Genomic DNA, 22,107 nt, shown 5'->3' on the forward strand with positions numbered 1-22,107 from the left:
TTTCTTAATGTAAGTGCTTTTATAAAATGAAAAGCTTCACATTTCTTAAACCTTACAAAAATTGTCCCCATTCACTTTCCTTGTAAGTGCCTCACCGTAACTTCGATTTTTGCTTTTTTTTTTTTTTTAAAGAAAAGGACAAATGAGTCAAAATTATTTTTTGTGTTAATCAACATTATGCCAAAAAAATACACAACCTTTAGCAGATCAGATGTTCATGTACATTCATGTGTGAATTAACGTAAAGCAGTGACACTTAAATAATGTTTTTTGACTTGAATAAAACCAGTTAATTTAGATGTCACCACATAAAGCATATTTTTAGGTTACCATTTTTTTAAGTGTGCATTGAACAGTAGTCCATAACCTACGATTTGTTAACTGTAATATAGCCTAATATATATATATATATATATATATATATATATATATATATATATATATATATATATATATATATATATAGAGAGAGAGAGAGAGAGAGAGAGAGAGAGAGAGAGAGAGAGAGAGAGAGAGAGAGAGAGAAAGAGCATGCGGCTGAGAGGTTTTATGGATTTGTTTGCTGTAAAATCCTGGATGGTGAAGAAATCACACAGCGAAATCGCCATCTGTTTCGTCCTATGCATCAAATGTGCTCAAGATAGAGGCAGCAGAATCATTATTTATCCTGCTCTGGTGACAGCAGCCGGATCTGATTCCCTCAGTGCGTAAATGTAAAAAAAAGAAAGCCAAAGCCCGGAAATGAGAAAGGAAAGGACTGGTACATGGCATATGGGAATTGCAATGGAACACAATGCATCCAGACCGGCTTTAATTGATCTGATCGCTTCTTTTGGAGGATGGTGAATGAAAAGCTTTCAGGCTGACAGTATTCTTCAGGACTGAAATCATCCTGCTTCAGTTCAAGCTCTGCGTCCCTCGATTATGCTGCACTGAACGAGAACTGTAAGTGATCGTTTGCCATTAAACGCGTCCTCTACTTATGAATGGGATGCTTTATGGTGAATATAAACTCTTGCATTCAAAAACTGCAATGTCCATGGACCTTTATTGTTTTGCCAGTGAAATAGTGTTAGGACGACGCATTGTGCTCATGATTTGGACGTGCACTTCAACGCAACTTTATTAAAGAGTGATTTCAATGAACAGCAGACTTGATGATTTCAGTGTTTATGGGTCAATAACAAATAAGGATGTCCGAGGTGGTAAAAATCTGAAATCTTTTAAACATCTAGTTTAAAACACACGTGTCTTGTTCGAAGAAATGTAGCCAAGGCCTATATATTTGAGATATTTTAATTTAATATATATTAATATATTTACTATTTTTACTACTCATAATAATTTTATTGAATTAAAAAGTAATAATAAAATAATATAAAAATAAAAATAAATAAATGACCATGATCTCAAATAAATAAATAAAATAAATAAATAATGAAAACATTTTCATCATAATAGAGGTGTATTCAAGTAATTGTTTTGTGTGAACTGCATTTTTTATGTATGTTTTAAAAACTTCATGTCATTGACCCATATAAAAGTTAAACTGTTTTGTATTTAATTCAAAAGGGACACCGCCCTGAATACTCTGGAAGTGACTTCTAACCATTAACAGTGCGGACTGGACCAGTTGCATCACGCGACCAGCAGCATCAGGACCTGATAAGAGAAAATAAAAAAATAAAAAACGCGTTTTCTCCGTACGCCAGCCGTAGTAAGTTTGTCCCTGGCGGGCCGCCGTTGAGATGGGAGAGAACATGTCGAAGAGACTGAAGCAGGCCACAGGCGGAGAGTCAGAGATGGAGGAGCGCAGTTTTATCAACCCTTTCTCGGACTGGGACCAGGGATTGCTTGTGTCATCAAATTCAGGAGCTGACAGTAACAGCAACGACCCTTTTGATGCGAATGGAAAGGTCTGTGATCGATTTATATGCTTGTTTGGTACAGAAGGGTCTGTGTTTACAAACATTCTGCTAACTACTTGGGTCTTGACACACAGCATTCGTCACTAATAGATGATCATGTAATCATGCGCAAAAATAATGTGTTATTCTGATATTTAAGGTCTTTAATATTTTGGTCGTGCAAGTCTAAATATAGTAGGCTGATCCAAATAGAAGAGATGTGCTGTATTTTTGCAGCTGATAATATCCTTTAGATTGTTTTTGCAGGGTCCTGTTTGTGTACGTATTGTCTGGATTGCTGGAAATCTGTTAGACTTCTACTGTCTGCTACTCTGTTGTGTAGATGATCTGCAGCATATGCAGTGTGTATATGAGAACCCAGATAGGAAAACGCTCCTGGCCCGGATCTGGCTGCATTCCGCCTGCAAGTTTGGCCCACATACCGTGTGGAATTACAGTCCAAAACTGGCCCAAAAGCCACTTACGGAATGTAAGCCAATATCCTCCCCAGAAAGAGGCCAAAACTCAGCCACACTTATCCTGTCCCCCCAGCATGCAGCCTTAATTGGAACACAACTGTGCCAGAATCACCAGACATCAGCCAGAAAACAGCCAAACAATTTACTGGTGCCGCACCAGAACTCGGCCACAACTTATCCTTTACATCCCCAGAAAGCAGCTGTAATTAAACCACAGTTATGCCAAAATCTTAACATTACCAAGCCCCATATACACTATATTGCCAAAAGTATTCGCTCACCCATCCAAATAATTGAATTCAGGTGTTCCAATCACTTCCATGGCCACAGGTGTATAAAATGAAGCACCTAGGCATGCAGACTGCTTCTAAAAACATTTGTGAAAGAATGGGCCGCTCTCAGGAGCTCAGTGAATTCCAGCGTGGTACTGTGATAGGATGCCACCTGTGCAACAAGTCCAGTCGTGAAATTTCCTCGCTACTAAATATTCCACAGTCAACTGTCAGTGGTATTATAACAAAGTGGAAGTGATTGGGAATGACAGCAACTCAGCCACGAGTGGTAGGCCATGTAAAATGACAGAGCGGGGTCAGCGGATGCTGAGGCGCATAGTGCGCAGAGGTCGCCAACTTTCTGCAGAGTCTATCGCTACAGACCTCCAAAGTTCATGTGGCCTTCAGGTTAGCTCTAGAACAGTGTGTAGAGAGCTTCATGGAATGGGTTTCCATGGCCGAGCAGCTGCATCCAAGCTATACATCACCAACTGCAATGCAAAGCGTCGGATGCAGTGGTGTAAAGCACGCCGCCACTGGACTCTAGAGCAGTGGAGACGCGTTCTCTGGAGTGATGAATCACGCTTCTCCATCTGGCAATCTGATGGACGAGTCTGGGTTTGGCGGTTGCCAGGAGAACGGTACTTGTCTGACTGCATTGTGCCAACTGTGAAGTTTGGTGGAGGGGGGATTATGGTGTGGGGTTGTTTTTCAGGATCTGGGCTTGGCCCCTTAGTTCCAGTGAAAGGAACTCTGAATGCTTCAGCATACCAAGAGATTTTGGACAATTCCATGCTCCCAACTTTGTGGGAACAGTTTGGGGATGGCCCCTTCCTGTTCCAACATGACTGTGCACCAGTGCACAAAGCAAGGTCCATAAAGACATGGATGAGCGAGTTTGGTGTGGAAGAACTTGACTGGCCTGCACAGAGTCCTGATCTCAACCCAATAGAGCACCTTTGGGATGAATTAGAGCGAAGACTGCGAGCCAGGCCTTCTCGTCCAACATCAGTGTCTGACCTCACAAATGCGCTTCTGGAAGAATGGTCAAAAATTCCCATAAACACACTCCTAAACCTTGTGGAAAGCCTTCCCAGAAGAGTTGAAGTAGTTATAGCTGCAAAGGGTGGGCCGATGTCATATTAAACCCTATGGATTAAGAATGGGATGTCACTTAAGTTCATATGCGTCTAAAGGCAGATGAGCGAATACTTTTGGCAATATAGTGTATAATGTAATATTTTCATATTTTGGCAAAAAAAAAAATAAATTATTAAGGTTTAAAACACTCAGTGTCATACATTGCCAACATAATTGCAACCCTCATGGAAAAAAAAATACACATACTCAAATCTTTACATAATTGTGAAAATATGTAAAGGATAAAAAAGCTGCAGAAAGACAATATAACAAAAGCAAGAAATAAATGTAAAAATTGTTCAACATAAAAAAATAAAACAATATCTAAAGAAAATAGTAAAATATACAAATGTAAACTATGTAATGGATACATTAATGTTACAAAAGCTAGCAGTAAACATACAAATGATGAACAATCAAAAAAGCTGCAAAAGACAATATAACTGAAACAAACAATAAATGTAAAAATTATAAATAAAACAAGTTTGGAAAAAAGAAATGTTAAACTGAACTGTTAAAAATAAAAGCAACCTAAAAAAAATAAAAATAAACAAGTTCAGCTATCAATCAAAATTACTGTTTTGAGTTTTCCCATATATGCTCACATGCTGTTTATTGTAGAGTGCTTGTCTTCGGTCTCCTTGTCTACATTTACATTTCATTTACCAGACACTTTAATCCAAATTAAGAGTACAGCAAAAGTGATTCATCCTAATGAGGCAATAACATGAGAAGTGCTGCAATGCAAAGGTTCAAATTGCTCATAGAAGTACAAGTAGGGAGGAAGGAGAGAGACAGTTTTTTTTAGGGAGAAGCAAGACAGTTAGTGCATTAGTAGGATTGGGTCAATTGCTCACGAAAGAGATGCGTGTTCAGATGTTTCTTTAAAGTAGCTAGAGAATCAGCTACCTCGAGTGGAGTTCGGAACGTCTTTCCACCAGCATAGAACAGTAGAAGATAAAGTCTGAAAAAGTGATTTTGGGCCTATGTGAGATGGCACTGCTTTGGATTTCTTCTTTGCCTAGGAGAAGAGCATAATAGATTAGTGAAAATACAGATATATTTAATTGTACAGCAGATGAAATCTAATTCTGAATAAAGAATGTCTTTAGCACATTCCAAGGACTGGTCATCCATCATAACAAAACACTTGAACTTTCTATTTGAACAAGCTCATATCAAGAAGGTTCTAGATTTCAGTTTAAGAGCTCAACGGTAAGGATTTTGGCCCCACAAAAAAAATAAAAAAATAAATAATAATAATTTATATATATAAAAAGGCCAAAAGTGTGGAATAATGTACAGATTTTGCTCTTATGGAAAGAAATTGGTACTTTTATTCACCAAACTGGCATTCAAGTGATCATAATGTATAGTCAGGACATTAATAACGTGAAAAATGACTATTACAATTTGAAAAAATGTTCAGAACTTCTTAAAATACTTCAAAGAGTTCTCATCAAAAAAATCCTCCACTTGCAGCAGTGACAGCTTTGCAGATCCTTGACATTCTAACTGTCAGTTTGTCCAGATACTCAGATGACATTTCACCCCACGCTTCCTGTAGCACTTGCCATAGATGTGTCTTGTCGGGCACTTCTCACGCACCTTACAGTCTAGCTGATCCCACAAAAGGTCAATGGGGTTAAGATCCATAACACTCTTTTCCAGTTATCTGTTGTTCAATGTCTGTGTTTCTTTGCCCACTCTAACCTTTTAGTAGGGCTTTTGTTTTTCTGTTTCAAAAGTGACTTTTTCTTTGCCGTTGTTCCCATAAGGCCTGCACCCCTGAGTCTTCTCTTTACTGTTGTACATGAAACTGGTGTTGAGCGGGTAGAATTCAATGAAGCTGTCAGCTGAGGACATGTGAGGTGTCTATTTCTCAAACTAGTGACTCTGATGTACTTATCCTCTTGTTTAGTTGTACATCTGGACTTCCACATCTTTTTCTGTCCTTGTTAGAGTCAGTTGTCCTTTGTCTTTGAAGACTGTAGTGTACACCTTTGTATGAAATCTTACATTTTTTGGCAATTTCAAGCATTGTATAGCCTTCATTCCTCAAAACAATGATTGACTGATGAGTTTCTAGAGAAAGCTGTTTCTTTTTGCCATTTTTGACCTAATATTGACCTTAAGACATGCCAGTCTATTGCATACTGTGGCAACTCAAAAACAAACACAAAGACAATATTAAGCTTCATTTAACGAACCAAATAGCTCTCAGCTGTGTTTGATATAATGTCAAGTGATTTTCTAGTACCAAATTAGCAATTTAGCATGATTACTCAAGGATAAGGTGTTGGAGTGATGGCTGCTGGAAATGGGGCCTGTTAGATTTGATCAAAAATGACTTTTTTCAAATAGTGATGGTGCTGTTTTTTACATCAGTAATGTCCTGACTATGCTTTGATCAGATTTATTCCACTTCTGTACATTATTCCAAACTTTTGGTCAGCAGTGTATATACTGTATGTGTGTGTCCCAGGAATAATATTTCTATTTTACATTAAATGTTATGTTTTCTTTACAAAATACTAGCTTTGCTGGAAAGTGATGGCATACAGTGCAAAATATTACACCTACTGACTGATTTGTAATTTTTAACCCATTCTTACTGATTCCATTTTCTTATACTGCCACCTATTTGGACAAAAACTGATAGGCCTATGTGTTTGCCAGTTTAAATCAGCAGAATTCGCCTCATGCTACTGTATAAAAACATTTACAAGATCATCGAATGTTACATTTAGGGTACGTTTACACGACAACGATGTACTAAAAACGGAAAAGTTTTCCTTTGCGTTTTTGAAAAGTTTCACGTACAGACGACAACATTGTCAAAACGATCCCCGTTCACACGGATCCGTGAAAACGACTATAAATGCTGTATTATGCATGCCAGGCCAGTAGTTGGCGATGTCACTTTGTAAAGAAACAGTACGCACCTGCGCACATAAGCATTCTTCCACAGAGCGGTGAATACAAACAATGAAGATGGTGAAAGTATCGAGCAATTTTGTCTGGACAGATGATGAGGTTGCTTTATTACTACAATTACTTTGTTGGAGAAGTGTCAGTAAACTCAAAATCTTGAGCAGCACAAACACAGTCCTGTAGTCCACCATTGTAGTTTTGAATGTCTCGCGCATTGTTTTGAAGTACTCGCTAGATAGACTGAACTCTCAAGATTATTCAATAAACTCTGCTCATTTTTACTATCACTTTGTCTCCTGCCTTCTTCTGTATTCCCCCTGCTGACTCTTGGGCTGGTAGGAGAGTAAGTTAACATAACAAGCTGTTGATGTTGACTGGTTTTGGATATCAGACAGAACTCTGATATATGGATATCTTCAGATGAAGAGAGAGGTCTTGTGTACACTGGATCTAACATGCATTTTCACTGCCTCATGTTTTCATATTGAATACTGTACATGGCATCATATCTCTGTCTGTAGGCTATATACATAAGCGGTGGGTGAATGAATTGCAGGGTAAAGGTACATCAAATAAAATTAAGTAAATAAATAACATTTAAAATACAAATACATTTTTCCCATCTGAATCCATACATTCATTTCAAGATTTTCAAATTGCAGGTTCTGCCTACTGTACAATGTTCACACTCCATACAAAACACTCCAAATGAATAAATTGTTGATTATTGTTATTTGCACAGACACCAGTAATCATATAGATAATTATAAATCTCAAATCGATGCCTATCAATCCATCATTCTTTATATAACACGTAATACGCATGCGCATGACGTCATCGTTTTCACAAATGTGCATTTTTGTATGCTTACACGGAGATGATAACGGCATCGTTTTCAGAACGTACACTTTGAAACCCGTTTTCAAAAGGTTGCGTTTTCAGGCCCCAAAACGCTGTTGTCATGTAAAGGAACAGCCAAAATGCAAAAAATGTTTTCCGTTTTTAGTTGAAAACGTTGTCGTGTAAACGGCCCCTTAGTGACTATGCAGCACTGCCCTGAAAGGGCAAGTGACATTCCCGTCAACTGTCCCGAAACACACTTATGCTGGCCCCGGGCCAGCAGGCCATCTTTTTTAAGCCCTTAACTGTTCACAATTAGAGGCAAGACCCATGCTACAGTGCTTTCAATGGCTGTTTTGTTAACCTTTACATCCTTTGTCATGATCAGGGATAAGTTGCTGTCTAAAGGATGTTGCACACCAGAGGTGACGAATCGCCAACGAATGGCCCTTTCTCATTAAAAGCGAATTATCACCGTTAGCACATTCACGCCTTTACAATAGGTGGTACTAATTGACAAGCAATTTTACCCCTGTATGGTAGGTGGTGCAAAGAAACTTTTAGCTGGACTGCCTTTTGCTCATCACGGATGAGAAGAACTACTTGACAAGTTCAGTAGTTAACAACTATGGAATCACCACAGTACAAAAGACATTGGAGTTCTCTAGTGAGCCGATAGATAAAATAAAATGCATCTCTCTACAAGCTGCAGCATTGATGACAAGTGTGTTGTCGATTTGCTCAAGGAGGAAAAAAAACATTTGAGACACTTTCACAAAATATTGCAACTTACAGTATTATCATGTAGACACAGTCTGAGGGGTGATTAGAATAAAAAATAACGTTAATGGTTAAAACATATTATCAATTGGAACAATATCTACTTGTATTTTACATTTGCACAAAACCCTGCCAGTTTACGAATTTAACGTTATAACATCTAAACGATTCAAGAGTCTAAATAATCCACACAATAAAACACAAATCTACTACGTTTTTGGTATACAAAGGCACTTTGATACAAATATATACTGAAGACTGATGAGCCAAAACATTATGACCACCTGCCTAATATGCTGTTTATCCTCCGTGTGCTGCCAAAACAGTGCCGACCCGCCGAGGCATGGACTCTTCAAGACCCCTGAAGGTGTCCTGTGGTATCTGGCACCAAGACGTTAGCAGCAGATCCTTCAAGTCCTGTAAGATGCGAGGTGGAGCCGCTGTGGATCAGACTTGTTGGTTGCAAGCTTGTTTGTGCTTGTTTCTTCTCTGTAAACGCAGTAGGGCTTTATCTGCTTAAAACACTCATTCCTGGAGCAGGCAGCTGGGTGTTGTTTCAGGCTAATGAACAAACAGGAAGGAGGTTGTTTCACTGGTTTTAGAGCACAACAGGGACTAGATCTTGTTTATCTGCATTGTTTAACTCCAAATGTGCTTAGCACAGGGGACAGTATACAAGAGATAAGATGGTGTAGTTGGATTGCCAAAAAAAGCTTGCCTTCTTTACATTTTGTTTTCAGTATACGTCTAATTACTATTGCTTATTCTTAGGGTTAGGGATTTAAGCATACTTCTTTAACTATTAAACTTACGTACTCATCATCACACATGGTTGATGCTACAGAATGATAAATCTTGCTGCTTGTTGAGGAGATATGTGCAATTACTTTTCTAAGGGATCAGACATACAATTTTTGCCTGGGGGATTAAAAAATCCCTTGCATTGAAGGAGGGACCGGAGCCAAACCTAGGATCTACAATACTTTTAATTCACTTCTAAATCAAAAATTCCCATAGTACTACCATGTTTTTTTTGTGTGTTTTTGTTTTTGTTTTGTTTTGTTTTTGTTTATTTGGACATGCCATGGTAATGCCATGTTATTTTTTTTATGTGTACCATTGCAATTCCATGTTTTTTTGGTACCATGGTATTCTTTGAAGTATCTTGGTACCATAAGTACCATGTACATACCATGGAGCATGAATATGTCAATCAGTCCTATGTAATATACACTACCGGTCAAAAGTTTTGAAACACTTGACTGAAATGTTTCTCATGATCTTAAAAATCTTTTGATCTGAAGGCGTATGCTTAAATGTTTGAAATTAGTTTTGTAGACAAAAATATAATTGTGCCACCATATTAATTTATTTCATTATAAAGCTAGAATTGTATAAAAAAAAAAAAAACGTTTTTGAAATTGATGACTTGGACCAAATAATAAAGAAAAGCAGCCAATAAGTGCCCAACATAGATGGGAACTCCTTCAATACTGTTTAAAAAGCATCCCAGGGAGATACCTCAAGAAGTTGTTTGAGAAAATGTCTGCAAATTCTAGGCAAAGGGTGACTACTTTGAAGATGCTAAAATATAACACAGTTTTGATTTATTTTGGATTTTGTTTAGTCACAACATAATTCCCATTGTTCCATTTGTTATTCCATAGTTTTGATGACTTTACTATTATTCTAAAATGTGAAAAAAAAAAAAAAATAATATTATAAAGAATAAGTGTTTCAAAACTTTTGACAGGTAGTGTGTGTGTGTGTGTGTGTGTGTGTGTGTGTGTATATATACACACACACACACATACATACACACACACTGCCTGTCAATGTATATATATATATCAGATTACCCTAGTAGTGAATACATCACTTTGCTATGGTACCCATATTGAACATTAATTTACATGCAATTTCTAGGTCCTACCATTTTTACATTGGCCTACTTATATTAAGATTGGATATGTCAGTGTTCTTCAGAGATGCTGGTTATAAGTAAGTGTCCTGCATGAGTGGTGAGGTTTGGTCCTCATTAAGATTTGTCTCACAGTCACATTGCTGCAGCAGAAAGAAATGACTCTGGATTCGATCCACCATCCCTCTTCTGTGCTCAAGGTTACTAAACTATTGAACCCAGACCTTCAGAGTTGACATCAGTTGTGGGGGAAAAACAAATGACAATACACATTATGAACAGAAAACAAATGACTCTTGTTTTAGGATTTGGGTGACCACCAAGATCCTGAGGTTGCCAAATATATCCTTTGTACCACTGTCAACAAATCACAGATGAGAGTTGGAATGGAGTACAATTAGCTATTCCATTTTAGTCTCTATTTGGTACTGTTCGTGACTTTAATGTTAATCGTTTGCATGCTTTTGGGAAATTACTTTGAATTCTTCTATCAATTTTTACTGTGAGCAGTGCTCTAATGCAGAGCTACATGTGCTTTGCAGGGTCAAGAGGCCTCTGAAGTACAGTTGAATATTTTAGAGTTAAAAATGTGTCTTTGAGATCGCACCATATTAAGTCTTTGATTAGTGAATTCTCTTTTGAATTATGGTGGGGGTTCCACAAGGCTCTGTAATCGGGCAATAACATTTTAAAAAAAACAACTGTTGGTTAATGTATTGCGTTCTTCAGTGCCAGTGTCTCTTTATGTGAACTCATAGTTGTTAGTAAACAACTGTTTTCCAAACTAAGCTGTCAGCATAGCTAACTCTGTGCAATGCAAATGCAAAAATATATGAACACAAACACTTTTAGCGGACAGGTTTCAAGCGTTGTTGAAGTCCGAAATGTGACACAATTCATAATGCAATGTAATGATGTGTTGCGTTCTCAATGGGTGCTCTTGCAGGCATTAGCCTAAATGTCTGTGATAAATTTTCTATTTCTATTCTATTTCTATTTCTAAAACTTGCTGAGCATGTTGGTTAAACTGTTGAGATGTTTATAGCTCGCTAACTAAATTATATTCAGTTAACCATCTGAATTATTATTAACACATTCGGTTTAATGCCACAGACATTTGAAGGGAGCTACATTTGAAGGTTTGTTAAAACCACAGGAATGCAGGTTAATTGTGTACATTATGGGATCACACACTTGAAATGTGGTGGCCAAGCCTTCAAGTATGTTTGCATACTAACGTAGAGTATGTCTCTGGACTAAGACCACATTCATTTATTTCTAACGGTTGGAAAATGTATTTTCCTTCTCTGAAAATAGATCAGTGATGCCTTTCAGAAGAAAGTGCAGAATAAGATTAAAGATCTTCTACAGCAAATGGAGGAGGGTTTGAAGACTGCAGATCCACACGATTTTTCCACCTATACGGGCTGGACAGGTGAATACCAAACATAATCAGCATGCTTAAACAATTAATATGAAAGGATTATCTGGAATATATTTGTAAATTAGTTTTGATGTAATGGGGTCTTTTATATGTTATATAAATTAATATAATTATGATAGTGGAACAGTCCCATACATTCACTGTGTAAATGCTGGAGTCCCAATGCTTTGAAAGGTGATTGTCGTCTCCAGGCATAGCCCTTCTCTACCTGCAGCTTAATCGGGTCACCCATGAGGCCTCACATCTTCAGCGCGCTCTGGATTATGTCAAACGCACACTGCGGAACCTGAATGGTCGGCGTGTTACCTTCTTGTGTGGAGATGCAGGGCCTCTCGCTGTAGGTGCCGTTGTCCACCACCACTTAAAAAACCAGACTGAGTCCCAGGAGTGCCTCACTAAGTAAGCACCATTTTAGACTTTCCCTTTGTCTTTTTGCCTCTTCTCTTTAGCTTTGGTTGGTTTCTCCACCTATTGTCATGGACAAGCAGAGCTGAGGCGCAGCGCTTGGCGCATGTGTTCTTTTTTTTTTCTCCCAATTTGGAATGCCCAATTCCCAATGTGCTTTTAAGTCCTCGTGGTCGCGTAGTGATTCGCCTCAATCCGGGTGGCGGAGGACGAATCCCAGCTGCCTCCCCATCTGAGACCATCAACCCGTGCGTCTCATCACGTGGCTTGTTGAGCGCATTGCCACGGAGACATAGCGCGTGTGGAGGCTTCACGGCATCCACCGCGGCATCCACGCTCAACTCGCCGCTCGCCCCACCGAGAACGAACCACATTATAGTGACCACAAGGAGGTTACCCCATGTGACTCTACCCTCCTTAGCAACCGGGCCAATTTGTTTACTTAGGAGACCTAGCTGGAGTCACTCAGCACGCCCTGGGATTCGAACTAGCGAACTCCAGGCGTGGTAGTCAGCGTCTTTTAACACTGAGCAACCCAGGCCCCCTGGCGCATGTGCTCTTGACATTTTTGCACTTTGGTGCTCATGTGGGGAATGCAGGTTCGAATCCAGTCTGTGACATGTCTCAATACAATCCCCCCTCTCTGTTGTCAATAATTTCCTTTCTCTCAGCTGAAAATTTTAAAGAAATGTTAAAAAGAAATATAGGCTGATATATCAGTTGGGTGATTAATCTACCAATAGGCCATATTATATTTCAGATTCTTCAAAGTAGTGAACGTTTAACTAGATTACAGCACCACTAGGTGCAACACATAAAAACTAGAGATAACAAGAACATTTTTCTTTGAGGCATTTTAGAAGCACAATCTTTTGCTGTATTGAAACACTCTCTCTGTCTCACTCATGCGTGTGGAGCGTGTTTGTACATTGGCATTGTTTTCAGCAGGACTGCATGCAGTGTGCTCTGTACTCGTTCCTCTGATGGATGGTCTGCTAGACTGCAGCTCTCAGCATGAGTCTGATTATATATCCTGTAAACCCTGATCTAACGCTGCCCTTATTTTGCTCTCAATTCATAGTGCTTGTCACACACGGGTTTCAGTTAAAAGTGCAAAAACAGAAGGTTGTAGAATAAAAAGTATAATAAATTTTATACAAAGATAAGAGAGATTTAAACTTTGAACTTTTCCCGTACCTCTTCCTTTCCTTAATACTTTTCCCTTTTTTTAATATATTTTTTTTTTACAATTAGGAAGTTTAAGAGCCATTTTACAAAGACAGATTTTACATATTCAACTCTACCTTTTACATCGTTCTCTCCTCTCTTTTCAGATTGCTCCAGCTCCAGCGTTCAGTCCTCAGTCTCGACTCCGACATTCCTGACGAGCTTCTGTATGGGCGGGCCGGTTACCTCTTCGCCCTACTGTACGTGAATAAAGAAATCGGGCCTGATACTGTGGACGAGACCACCATTGCCAAGGTGATTGTTTTATTTGTTATTACACTGTAATACTACAGTAATACGGACTGTATGACTAATATGTATGACTGTATGACTCCCCTTTTCTCCCCAATTTGGCATGCCCGATACCCACTACTTACAAGGTCCTCGTGGAGGCGTGATTACTCACCTCAGTCCGGGTTGCGGAGGACAAGTCTCAGTTGCCTCCACTTCTGAGACAGTCAACCCATGCATCTTATCACGTGGCTCGTTGTGCATGACACCGCAGAGACTCACAGCATGTGGAGGCTCATGCTATTCTCCGCGATCCACGCACAACTTACCACGCACCCCACTGAGAGCGAGAACCACTCATCGCGACCACGAGGAGGTTACCTCATGTGACTCCACCCTCCCTAGCTACCAGGCCAATTTGGTTGCTTAGGAGACCTGGCTGGAGTCACTCAGCACACCCTGGATTCGAACTCGCGACTCCAGGGGTGATAGTCAGTGTCAATACTTGCTGAGCTACCCAGGCTCCCATGACTAATATTCTTAGAAGTGGTGTCAATTCGGTACCAAGTCGATACTAAAATAAAAAAATATTTAATGATACAATTGTTTCTACAGTACGAGCACCGACTCAATTCGGTCCCCTAGCATTGTGTGACTGGCAGAAGGCTGCTTACAAATGCTCACACACTCTTTTAAACGAGTGTCCTGATACTGAAATGGACAATTAATAAAATTTAAATTGTGATATATCCTAGTGTGCCTAATAAACCGCAAATGGATGTGATTTAATTCAATAAATATACAGTCTGTATGTGCTTGGTGTTGCAAAAGTGAATGTGTGAAGCTGCTCATATGCTAAAAACACAGAATGATCAAAACACCACATTTTATGAGCAGTGTGCGCTGTGCTTATTGAAGTAGATGACAGAAGAGAGTGCTCATTTAATGTGAATTGCACAGCGCCTGGAGACAATATATATATTTATAATTAAATAGCAGCATTTTGCGCTTCAATCACATCTGAGTTATATAACTAACGTCTAATCCAGAAGTGTGAAACTACGGTCAAAACACAGAACCAGAAACGCCTTCACGTCAAAATAAATGTCTGATTCAAAATAAAAGCTTGACGAGTGAAATTTAAGAAATTGCGACAGAAATATATTACTATTGTTTAGTAAAATGTCATTTATTATTACCATTATTATTTTTATTATTATTATGTTGAACCTACAGTGCATCCGGAAAGTATTCACAGCGCTTCACTTTTTCCACATTTTGTTATGTTACAGCCTTATTCCAAAATGGATTAAATTCATTATTTTCCTCAAAATTCTACAAACAATACCCCATAATGACAATGTGAAAGAAGTTTGTTTGAAATCTTTGCAAATTTATTAAAAATAAAAAATGAAAAAAATCACATGTACATAAGTATTCACAGCCTTTGCCATGACACTCAAAATTGAGCTCAGGTGCATCCTGTTTCCGCTGATCATCCTTGAGATGTTTCTACAACTTGATTGGAGTCCACCTGTGGTAAATTCAGTTGATTGGACATGATTTGGAAAGGCACACACCTGTCTATATAAGGTCCCACAGTTAACAGTGCATGTCAGAGCACAAACCAAGCCATGAAGTCCAAGGAATTGTCTGCAGACCTCCGAGACAGGATTGTATCGAGGCACAGATCTGGGGAAGGGTACAGAAAAATGTCTGCAACATTGAAGGTCCCAATGAGCACAGTGGCCTCCATCATCCGTAAATGGAAGAAGTTTGGAACCACCAGGACTTTTCTTGAGCTGGCCGCCCGGCCAAACTGAGCGATCGGGGGACAAGGGCCTTAGTTAGGGAGGTGACCAAGAACCCGATGCTCACTCTGACAGAGCTCCAGTGTTTCTCTGTGGAGAGAGGAGAACCTTCCAGAAGAACAACCATCTCTGCAGCACTCCACCAATCAGGCCTATATGGTAGAGTGACCAGACGGAAGCCACTCCTCAGTAAAAGGCACATGACAGCCCGCCTGGTGTTTGCCAAAAGGCACCTGAATGACTCTCAGACCATGAGAAACAAAGATTGAACTCTTTTGCCTGAATAGCAAGTGTCATGTCTGGAGGAAACCAGGCACTGCTCATCACCTGGCCAATACCATCCCTACAGTGAAGCATGGTGGTGGCAGCATCATGCAGTGGGGATGTTTTTCAGCGGCAGGAACTGGGAGACTAGTCAGGATCGAGGGAAAGATGAATGCAGCAATGTACAGAGACATCCTTGATGAAAACCTGCTCCAGATCGCTCTGGACCTCAGACTGGGGCGAAGGTTCAGCTTCCAACAGGACAACGACCCTAAGCACACAGCCAAGATAACAAAGGAGTGGCTCTGGGACAACTCTGTGAATGTCCTTGAGTGGCCCAGATCTGGAGAGATCTGAAAATCGCTGTGCACCGACGCTCCCCATCCAACCTGATGGAGCTTGAGAGATCCTGCAAAGAAGAATGGGAGAAACTGCCCAAAAATAGTTGTGCCAAGCTTGTAGCATCATACTCAAAAAGACTTGAGGCTGTAATTGGTGCCAAAGGTGCTTCAACAAAGTATTGAGCAAAGGCTGTGAATACTTATGTACATGTGATTTTTTTCATTTTTTATTTTTAATAAATTTGCAAAGATTTCAAACAAACTTCTTTCACGTTGTCATTATGGGGTATTGTTTGTAGAATTTTGAGGAAAATAATTAATTTAATCCATTTTGGAATAAGGCTGTAACATAAGATGTGGAAAAAGTGAAGCGCTGTGAATACTTTCCAGATGCACTGTATGTCTCACAAGCCAGAGTGTTGTTGTACTGAATAGAAGTTTTCATCAGTGTTTTAACTTTTAAAGAGATGCTCTGTTGTGCAGCATTTTATTTGACAAAATTAGAACAATGTTGTGTTTTAGATTATGATGTGAGGATCTTTACTAAAGCACTTAATTTTTATTTATTTATTTTTTATTTTATTTATTTTTTATGAAAATTAAAAATTGTATTTTCATTTGTTTGAAGTTTGGATTCATTTGATTAGACAAAAGTTTGAAGATGAAATTGAATTAACATGGAATTAAACATGGAATTCTGAATAAAAAGAAATGGGAAAACATGGAATTTTGGAAAAACAATTAATAGAAATAAAAAAAATAAAAATAAAAAAAAATGAATACATAAGGTCCTACTTAAAGTGCATTCAGAAATTATTTCCTCATTAAAAATTTTTACTCTTAAAGACATGAATTGTAATTTTGCTATATATGTAGGAAATCATGACCACTCACATTAAAATGAAGAATCCGGTCATATCAGTGACCTGAGTTTTATTCTACATGGAGAGGGTCCGCACTACTCGCTTAATCTCAGTAACCGTCCTGTTATTTGACACTTTCAGTCATTGATTAAATTAATCATGACTGACTGTGAACTGTACATTTTTACAGTGGCATCTGAAACTGAAAACTATTGATTTTAAATGATGCTGCATTCAAGCCGCTAGGTTTCAGTGTATGTCCAAGATGACACTGAGACAAAAGTTACTGAGTGCACCTTTAAAAAAACATGAAGCAATATTTACTTAACTGAGAAACATTTGAAGGAATCATCAGTATTATTTACATTAAAATGTAACATTTAATAGGCTAAAGGAGTTTGTTCAATAGCATATTACCTATTTTTTCTGTGGTATCGAAATTGGTATTGAGAATCATAAAATTTTACTGGTATTGGTACCGATTACTGAAATTTTTATATTGTGACAGCACTAATTCTTACTAGTCGACTAGTCCAGTAAAGTGGTCGACTAATCGGTAGGCCAATGTTTACTTTACGCAATGACTCACAAAACACTGTGAAGTATCGGCGGTATTGACTTGTGTGTGGTCACTTTAAATGAATTCGAACCATTTTGTGCGAGTGTGGTTTGCTTACAGCGGTTTTTTGTGGACAGTAAGCAATCTGCGACCAATGTATTTTCACTTTTGCATAAAATTACATAAAAAGTGATTCATTGAAATCGGTTTTGTTATTAAGTGCCATCTGGGGCAGTTTTATCTGTAGTATAACATAATAGTGCCGACTGAGACTAGTGGCAGAACTAATCAACTACTGTTAATATATTACAATTCTAATCACAAAATGTGGTCATATATGTACATAGCATTGGCAGGCAGGTATTGCAAAACATTTTTTGATACAAATCTTCAGCTTATTCTTTTTTTCTCGATCTCCAGAGGGTATTTGTGAGTGTTTGTGTGTCTATTCCTCCCAGACGCTGCATCAGATGCATTAAACCCACTGACCTGCACTGTAAATGTTTAGCCTCTCATGGGCCACTTAACTGTGTGTCATACATTATAGTCTTTGTGCGTTGGCCACCATCCAGTTTTACAGAGTATGTGGGCAGGACAAATGGGGACACAGCCAGAAAAGAGAAGAGAATAAGAAGAGAGAAATGTGTTTGTTGGCACACTGTGTATTTTATTTTTGCCATGTTTGGGACAAAATAGCAGTAATTATCTTGAATTGAACTGACTTGAATCGAGCATACCTAGAATTGATGGATATTAAAAGTGTGGGGAAATAAGAATCTGTGAAAAAAGAATGTGTGGTGCAGTAGTTCAGACTGAAGGCAGCAAGACAAGTAAGGAGCTTTTTTTCCACTCTGCTGCACTGCACCCCTCACAGGCGGAAATAATAATCAGGCAGTGGACACCTTGTGAGTGCGTGTGTGTGTTGTTTTTAAAAGGGGAGGAGGTAGAGAATTTGGAAGTGTTGGTAAAGTGTACAATCTGTGCTCTGCAGTCACTTGAAATGATTTATACAGTAACACACACACACACACACACTTCCTTACCTCCATCTCTGGCTATTCTTAGTGCAGGTCTCAGGGCTGACCAGGCAAACAGAATGCTAGCAACCAAGCAGAACCCATTATGGCACAAAGAAATGACTGAAAACAGGGTTCTCTGTCTTAAAACCTAAGGAGCTACCTACATCTATTTTGGGCATCATATCAATAGATATCTTAAGAGTACTTTTGTTGCAGTGTGTATTTTGTAGGGTTTGTGGACTTCTAAATCCCTTAATAAAATTGTTTAAGGACAAGCACCTTACTAAAACAGCAAAAAGGCTGTTGTTTGTTCTGTGAAATGAATAACCTCTCTCCTCATTTGTTCTATTACCTTCTTTCTTGAAAATGTTTGAATGATGTCAGTTGTATTTTTGTCTTTATAGATTTATTATATTTTTCTATATCTAAAATTTATAGAATTTAGTGTAATACACAGTAGTAATGTACTATAGTAGTACATTATATAGTAACATTTAGTTGAAAAGTAACAAGTGGCCTGTCTGTACCCATATCTTTAGAGCAGGGTGGCCGATGGCCGTTATAAATCCAAAATGTATATAATACAATTTAATCAAATGAGATATGCAAAATTGCTGAAATAAAATTAACCTTCAACCAACATTAAATTAAAATGTGCATGAGACTGACACAATTGGTATCTGTCAGTCACCAACTGGAATAGCAAAAAATAATCACTGTTTTCAAATAGGTTCCACGAAACTCCCCCTGTCTTTCATTGGTTGTGCAAATAATTAGTCCCGCCCCAAACTCTTACCATTGGTTGAGCGAATGTTGCTGTGTCAGTCTGGATGGGCCACTCAAATAAACAGAGGAATGTTTTGATAGCACCACAGACAGTGTTCTCACACTTTTAGGTGAAATCAACTTGTTTATAGTTGGCTCTGCATACTAAGGCCGATTTACACTTCTGTGTTGAAATTACGCCTTAGGCTACGTACAGCTATGGCGGTTATGGCCAAAGACTATTTAGCAGAGATGGGCAACTTTATTAATATGAATGTGAGAAATTGGAACGCCCAACAGTCAACAGATGTAGAAAAGAAGTCCCACCTTACAGTTAAAAGAGCCAGTTACCTTTTAGACACAGACGTCGCCTGTCAATCAACTCGAGAAAGCTCATTAGTTATACAAGCTGAGAAAATGTTGTTTTTTAGAGTAATCTGAGATAAAGAAGCACAATTTATGATACCAGTGTTGTCAGATTTTACTGCTGATTTGAAATATGTTCTTTGATCATAATCTTGACCAACCGTTTTGGTGATTTCGGAATTTCCCCATTTAAGTAGATAGGAGCTGCACTTGTATGCCGCTTGTTTACATAGAAATAGCTGCCCGGGAGCATTCCAAAGATGGTGTCGAGTGGACTGATTTGTTAAAAAGATTTTGTTACGGCATAGCCTATGCTGTAGCCTGATTTGCACCTCTTCAAAAATGTAACGATGCGTTGCATCAATGCAGACTACAATAGCTGTGATTGGTCTGGTTTGTTACCAGAGACCGTCCCCCAGGATGACAAAAAAATATACTGTCGGAGGGAGGTAGTTAGAGTTAATTAGTTAGTTAGTTAGTAGGGGTGTAATGATCCATCAATCTGGATCAATACATCGATCCAATGACCAACGATCCAATGTTATCGATACAACTTTTAAATATTGATGTAGACATTTAAGTACCTTTATTTTAATACTCTCATGTCAGCCAGTCCGTACATCTCCAGCATCAGTTATAAGACTTAACACATCTACACATCAACACCCTTGCTAACATTTATCCCAGTTAACTGTAACAGAATTTTTCATTACAACTGTGGAAGTTGTAGCCAAGAAAAGCACGGATAGTTATATACGGACAGACAGATACTTTATTAATAAATACTTTATTTTTTAAATTATTTATCTGTATAATTTTTTTCAACATCTGAAGTACCTTATTTTGTTGTGGATGTCCCAATGTGTATACAGAGAGCTGAATAAAATAATAAAATTATATTTTGGTTGCATTTGAGGGCAAAAAAAAAAAAAAATGTAATTGATTGTGTGAAATAGGCACATAATATAGGAATATCTATCACAGGCCCATGAATCGAATCGAATCGAATCGTATCGTATCGTGGCAGATTTGGAAGTATCTGCAAATATCGGATCGCTGGCCAAGAGAATCGATTCAAGATCGTATCGTGATGAAACATCCATTTGCACCCCGTTAGTTAGTTAGTGATTTTAAGTCATGCAAGCTTCCATGGCATTTTCATGCCAAAAAACAAGTAAGAATATGTTAAAAGGTAATTAAAAACCTATATAAGGTTTTTAAAATGTATTTTCGATAAGAACTTTAAAACTGATTTGAGATTGACTTTGTTTAAAATCTCTTAAAGTGTTTGCTGAGTAAAATAGTTTCCTAAAAAAAAACAAAACCAGCACAGTCCAATAAAATATGCTTCAAAGATAGTGGATTCTGACATGCGGTGCATAATGGTGGATCTTCATTTGATATTAAAAACGTATGTGTGAGTCTGGAATGTCCTATTTCAAATCAAATCAAATCACTTTATTGTCACACAGCCATATACACAAGTGCAATGGTGTGTGAAATTCTTGGGTGCAGTTCCGATCATTTGGCAATGGGTTTAAATGATCTGATCCCAGCGATTACTGAAATAAAGATACGTCTTTTGCCCACTACAGGGTACATGCAATTTGTTGTTAATGCATTGATCCCATTCTGTTTGCCATTTGTTGATGATGTAATAGATTATGGTAGGTTTCAGATCAGAGGGTGGTATGGAGCATTTTTTTAAGATCTATAGAAGGAGTCTGCTTGTTAATTTCCTCGGGTTCCACAATGGCCAGGTACCCAGAAAAAGTAAATATTACAATTCTGTGCCTCCAGAACTGACAATTTGATTTAAAATCTTTACAAGGGCTGGGTGGTCATTTTTGAGTGATGCAAGTGCTTGAAGACATGATTTTTAATCTGTTATTATTAAGAAATGTCTCTGTTTGTGTGGTCTTAATTTGATCCAGTGCTAGAATAATAGCTTGACCTCTGCTGTAAAAATTTAACTCTGATTGGGGATCATTATTCTGCTTTTTTGATCACATATGCAGCCGACACATGATCTCCAGACTTTGATCCATCTGAATATATAGGTGTGTGTGATGGAAACATCTCTTTGAAATCCAGGATTTGTTGAAGGTATTCATTCAGATGGGTTTCAGATTTTTTTTTCTTGTAAAATCCAGGATTATTTTTGATTTGTTGAGATTACAGGGTTGGATATTGTAGAAGTATGTCTGTTCTTGTATGCTTAAATCAACATTTATGATTTCTAGATGCATTTAATCTGTAGACTAGGAGGTTGTATAAGCCTTGGTTTTCCCTCATACAGATACGAATATTGGGGTGAGAAGATTGCATCATATGCTGGATTTTCTTTGTTATTCTTCATTAGCCTCTTCATATAGACTTTGAATTGGTGATGTTCTGAAGGCCCCCAGTGCCAGACATATGCCTTGATGGTGAGCTGTGTCCAAAAGTCAGATATATGATTTTCTGGCTGAGCCATACACTATGCTTCCGTAGTCCAAACTTGATCTGATCAGCGTTCTGTAAAAGTTTAGAAGAACT

General features: G+C 38.3%; 1 protein-coding gene across 1 annotated transcript in view; it reads left to right on the forward strand.

Moving 5' to 3' along the window:
* Positions 1-473: 473 nt before the first annotated feature.
* Positions 474-22,107, forward strand: part of LOC127431775 (lanC-like protein 2) — a 66,551-nt gene continuing 44,917 nt past the window's right edge. The window contains exons 1-5 of the mRNA XM_051682316.1: positions 474-945; positions 1,573-1,916; positions 11,592-11,709; positions 11,910-12,117; positions 13,458-13,605. Coding sequence (XP_051538276.1) covers positions 1,749-1,916; positions 11,592-11,709; positions 11,910-12,117; positions 13,458-13,605 — 642 coding nt within the window. The 5' untranslated portion in view covers positions 474-945; positions 1,573-1,748. The remainder of the gene's footprint in view (positions 946-1,572; positions 1,917-11,591; positions 11,710-11,909; positions 12,118-13,457; positions 13,606-22,107) is intronic.

The sequence above is a fragment of the Myxocyprinus asiaticus genome, chromosome 41 (genome assembly GCF_019703515.2).
Source record: "Myxocyprinus asiaticus isolate MX2 ecotype Aquarium Trade chromosome 41, UBuf_Myxa_2, whole genome shotgun sequence".
NCBI lineage: Eukaryota > Metazoa > Chordata > Actinopteri > Cypriniformes > Catostomidae > Myxocyprinus > Myxocyprinus asiaticus.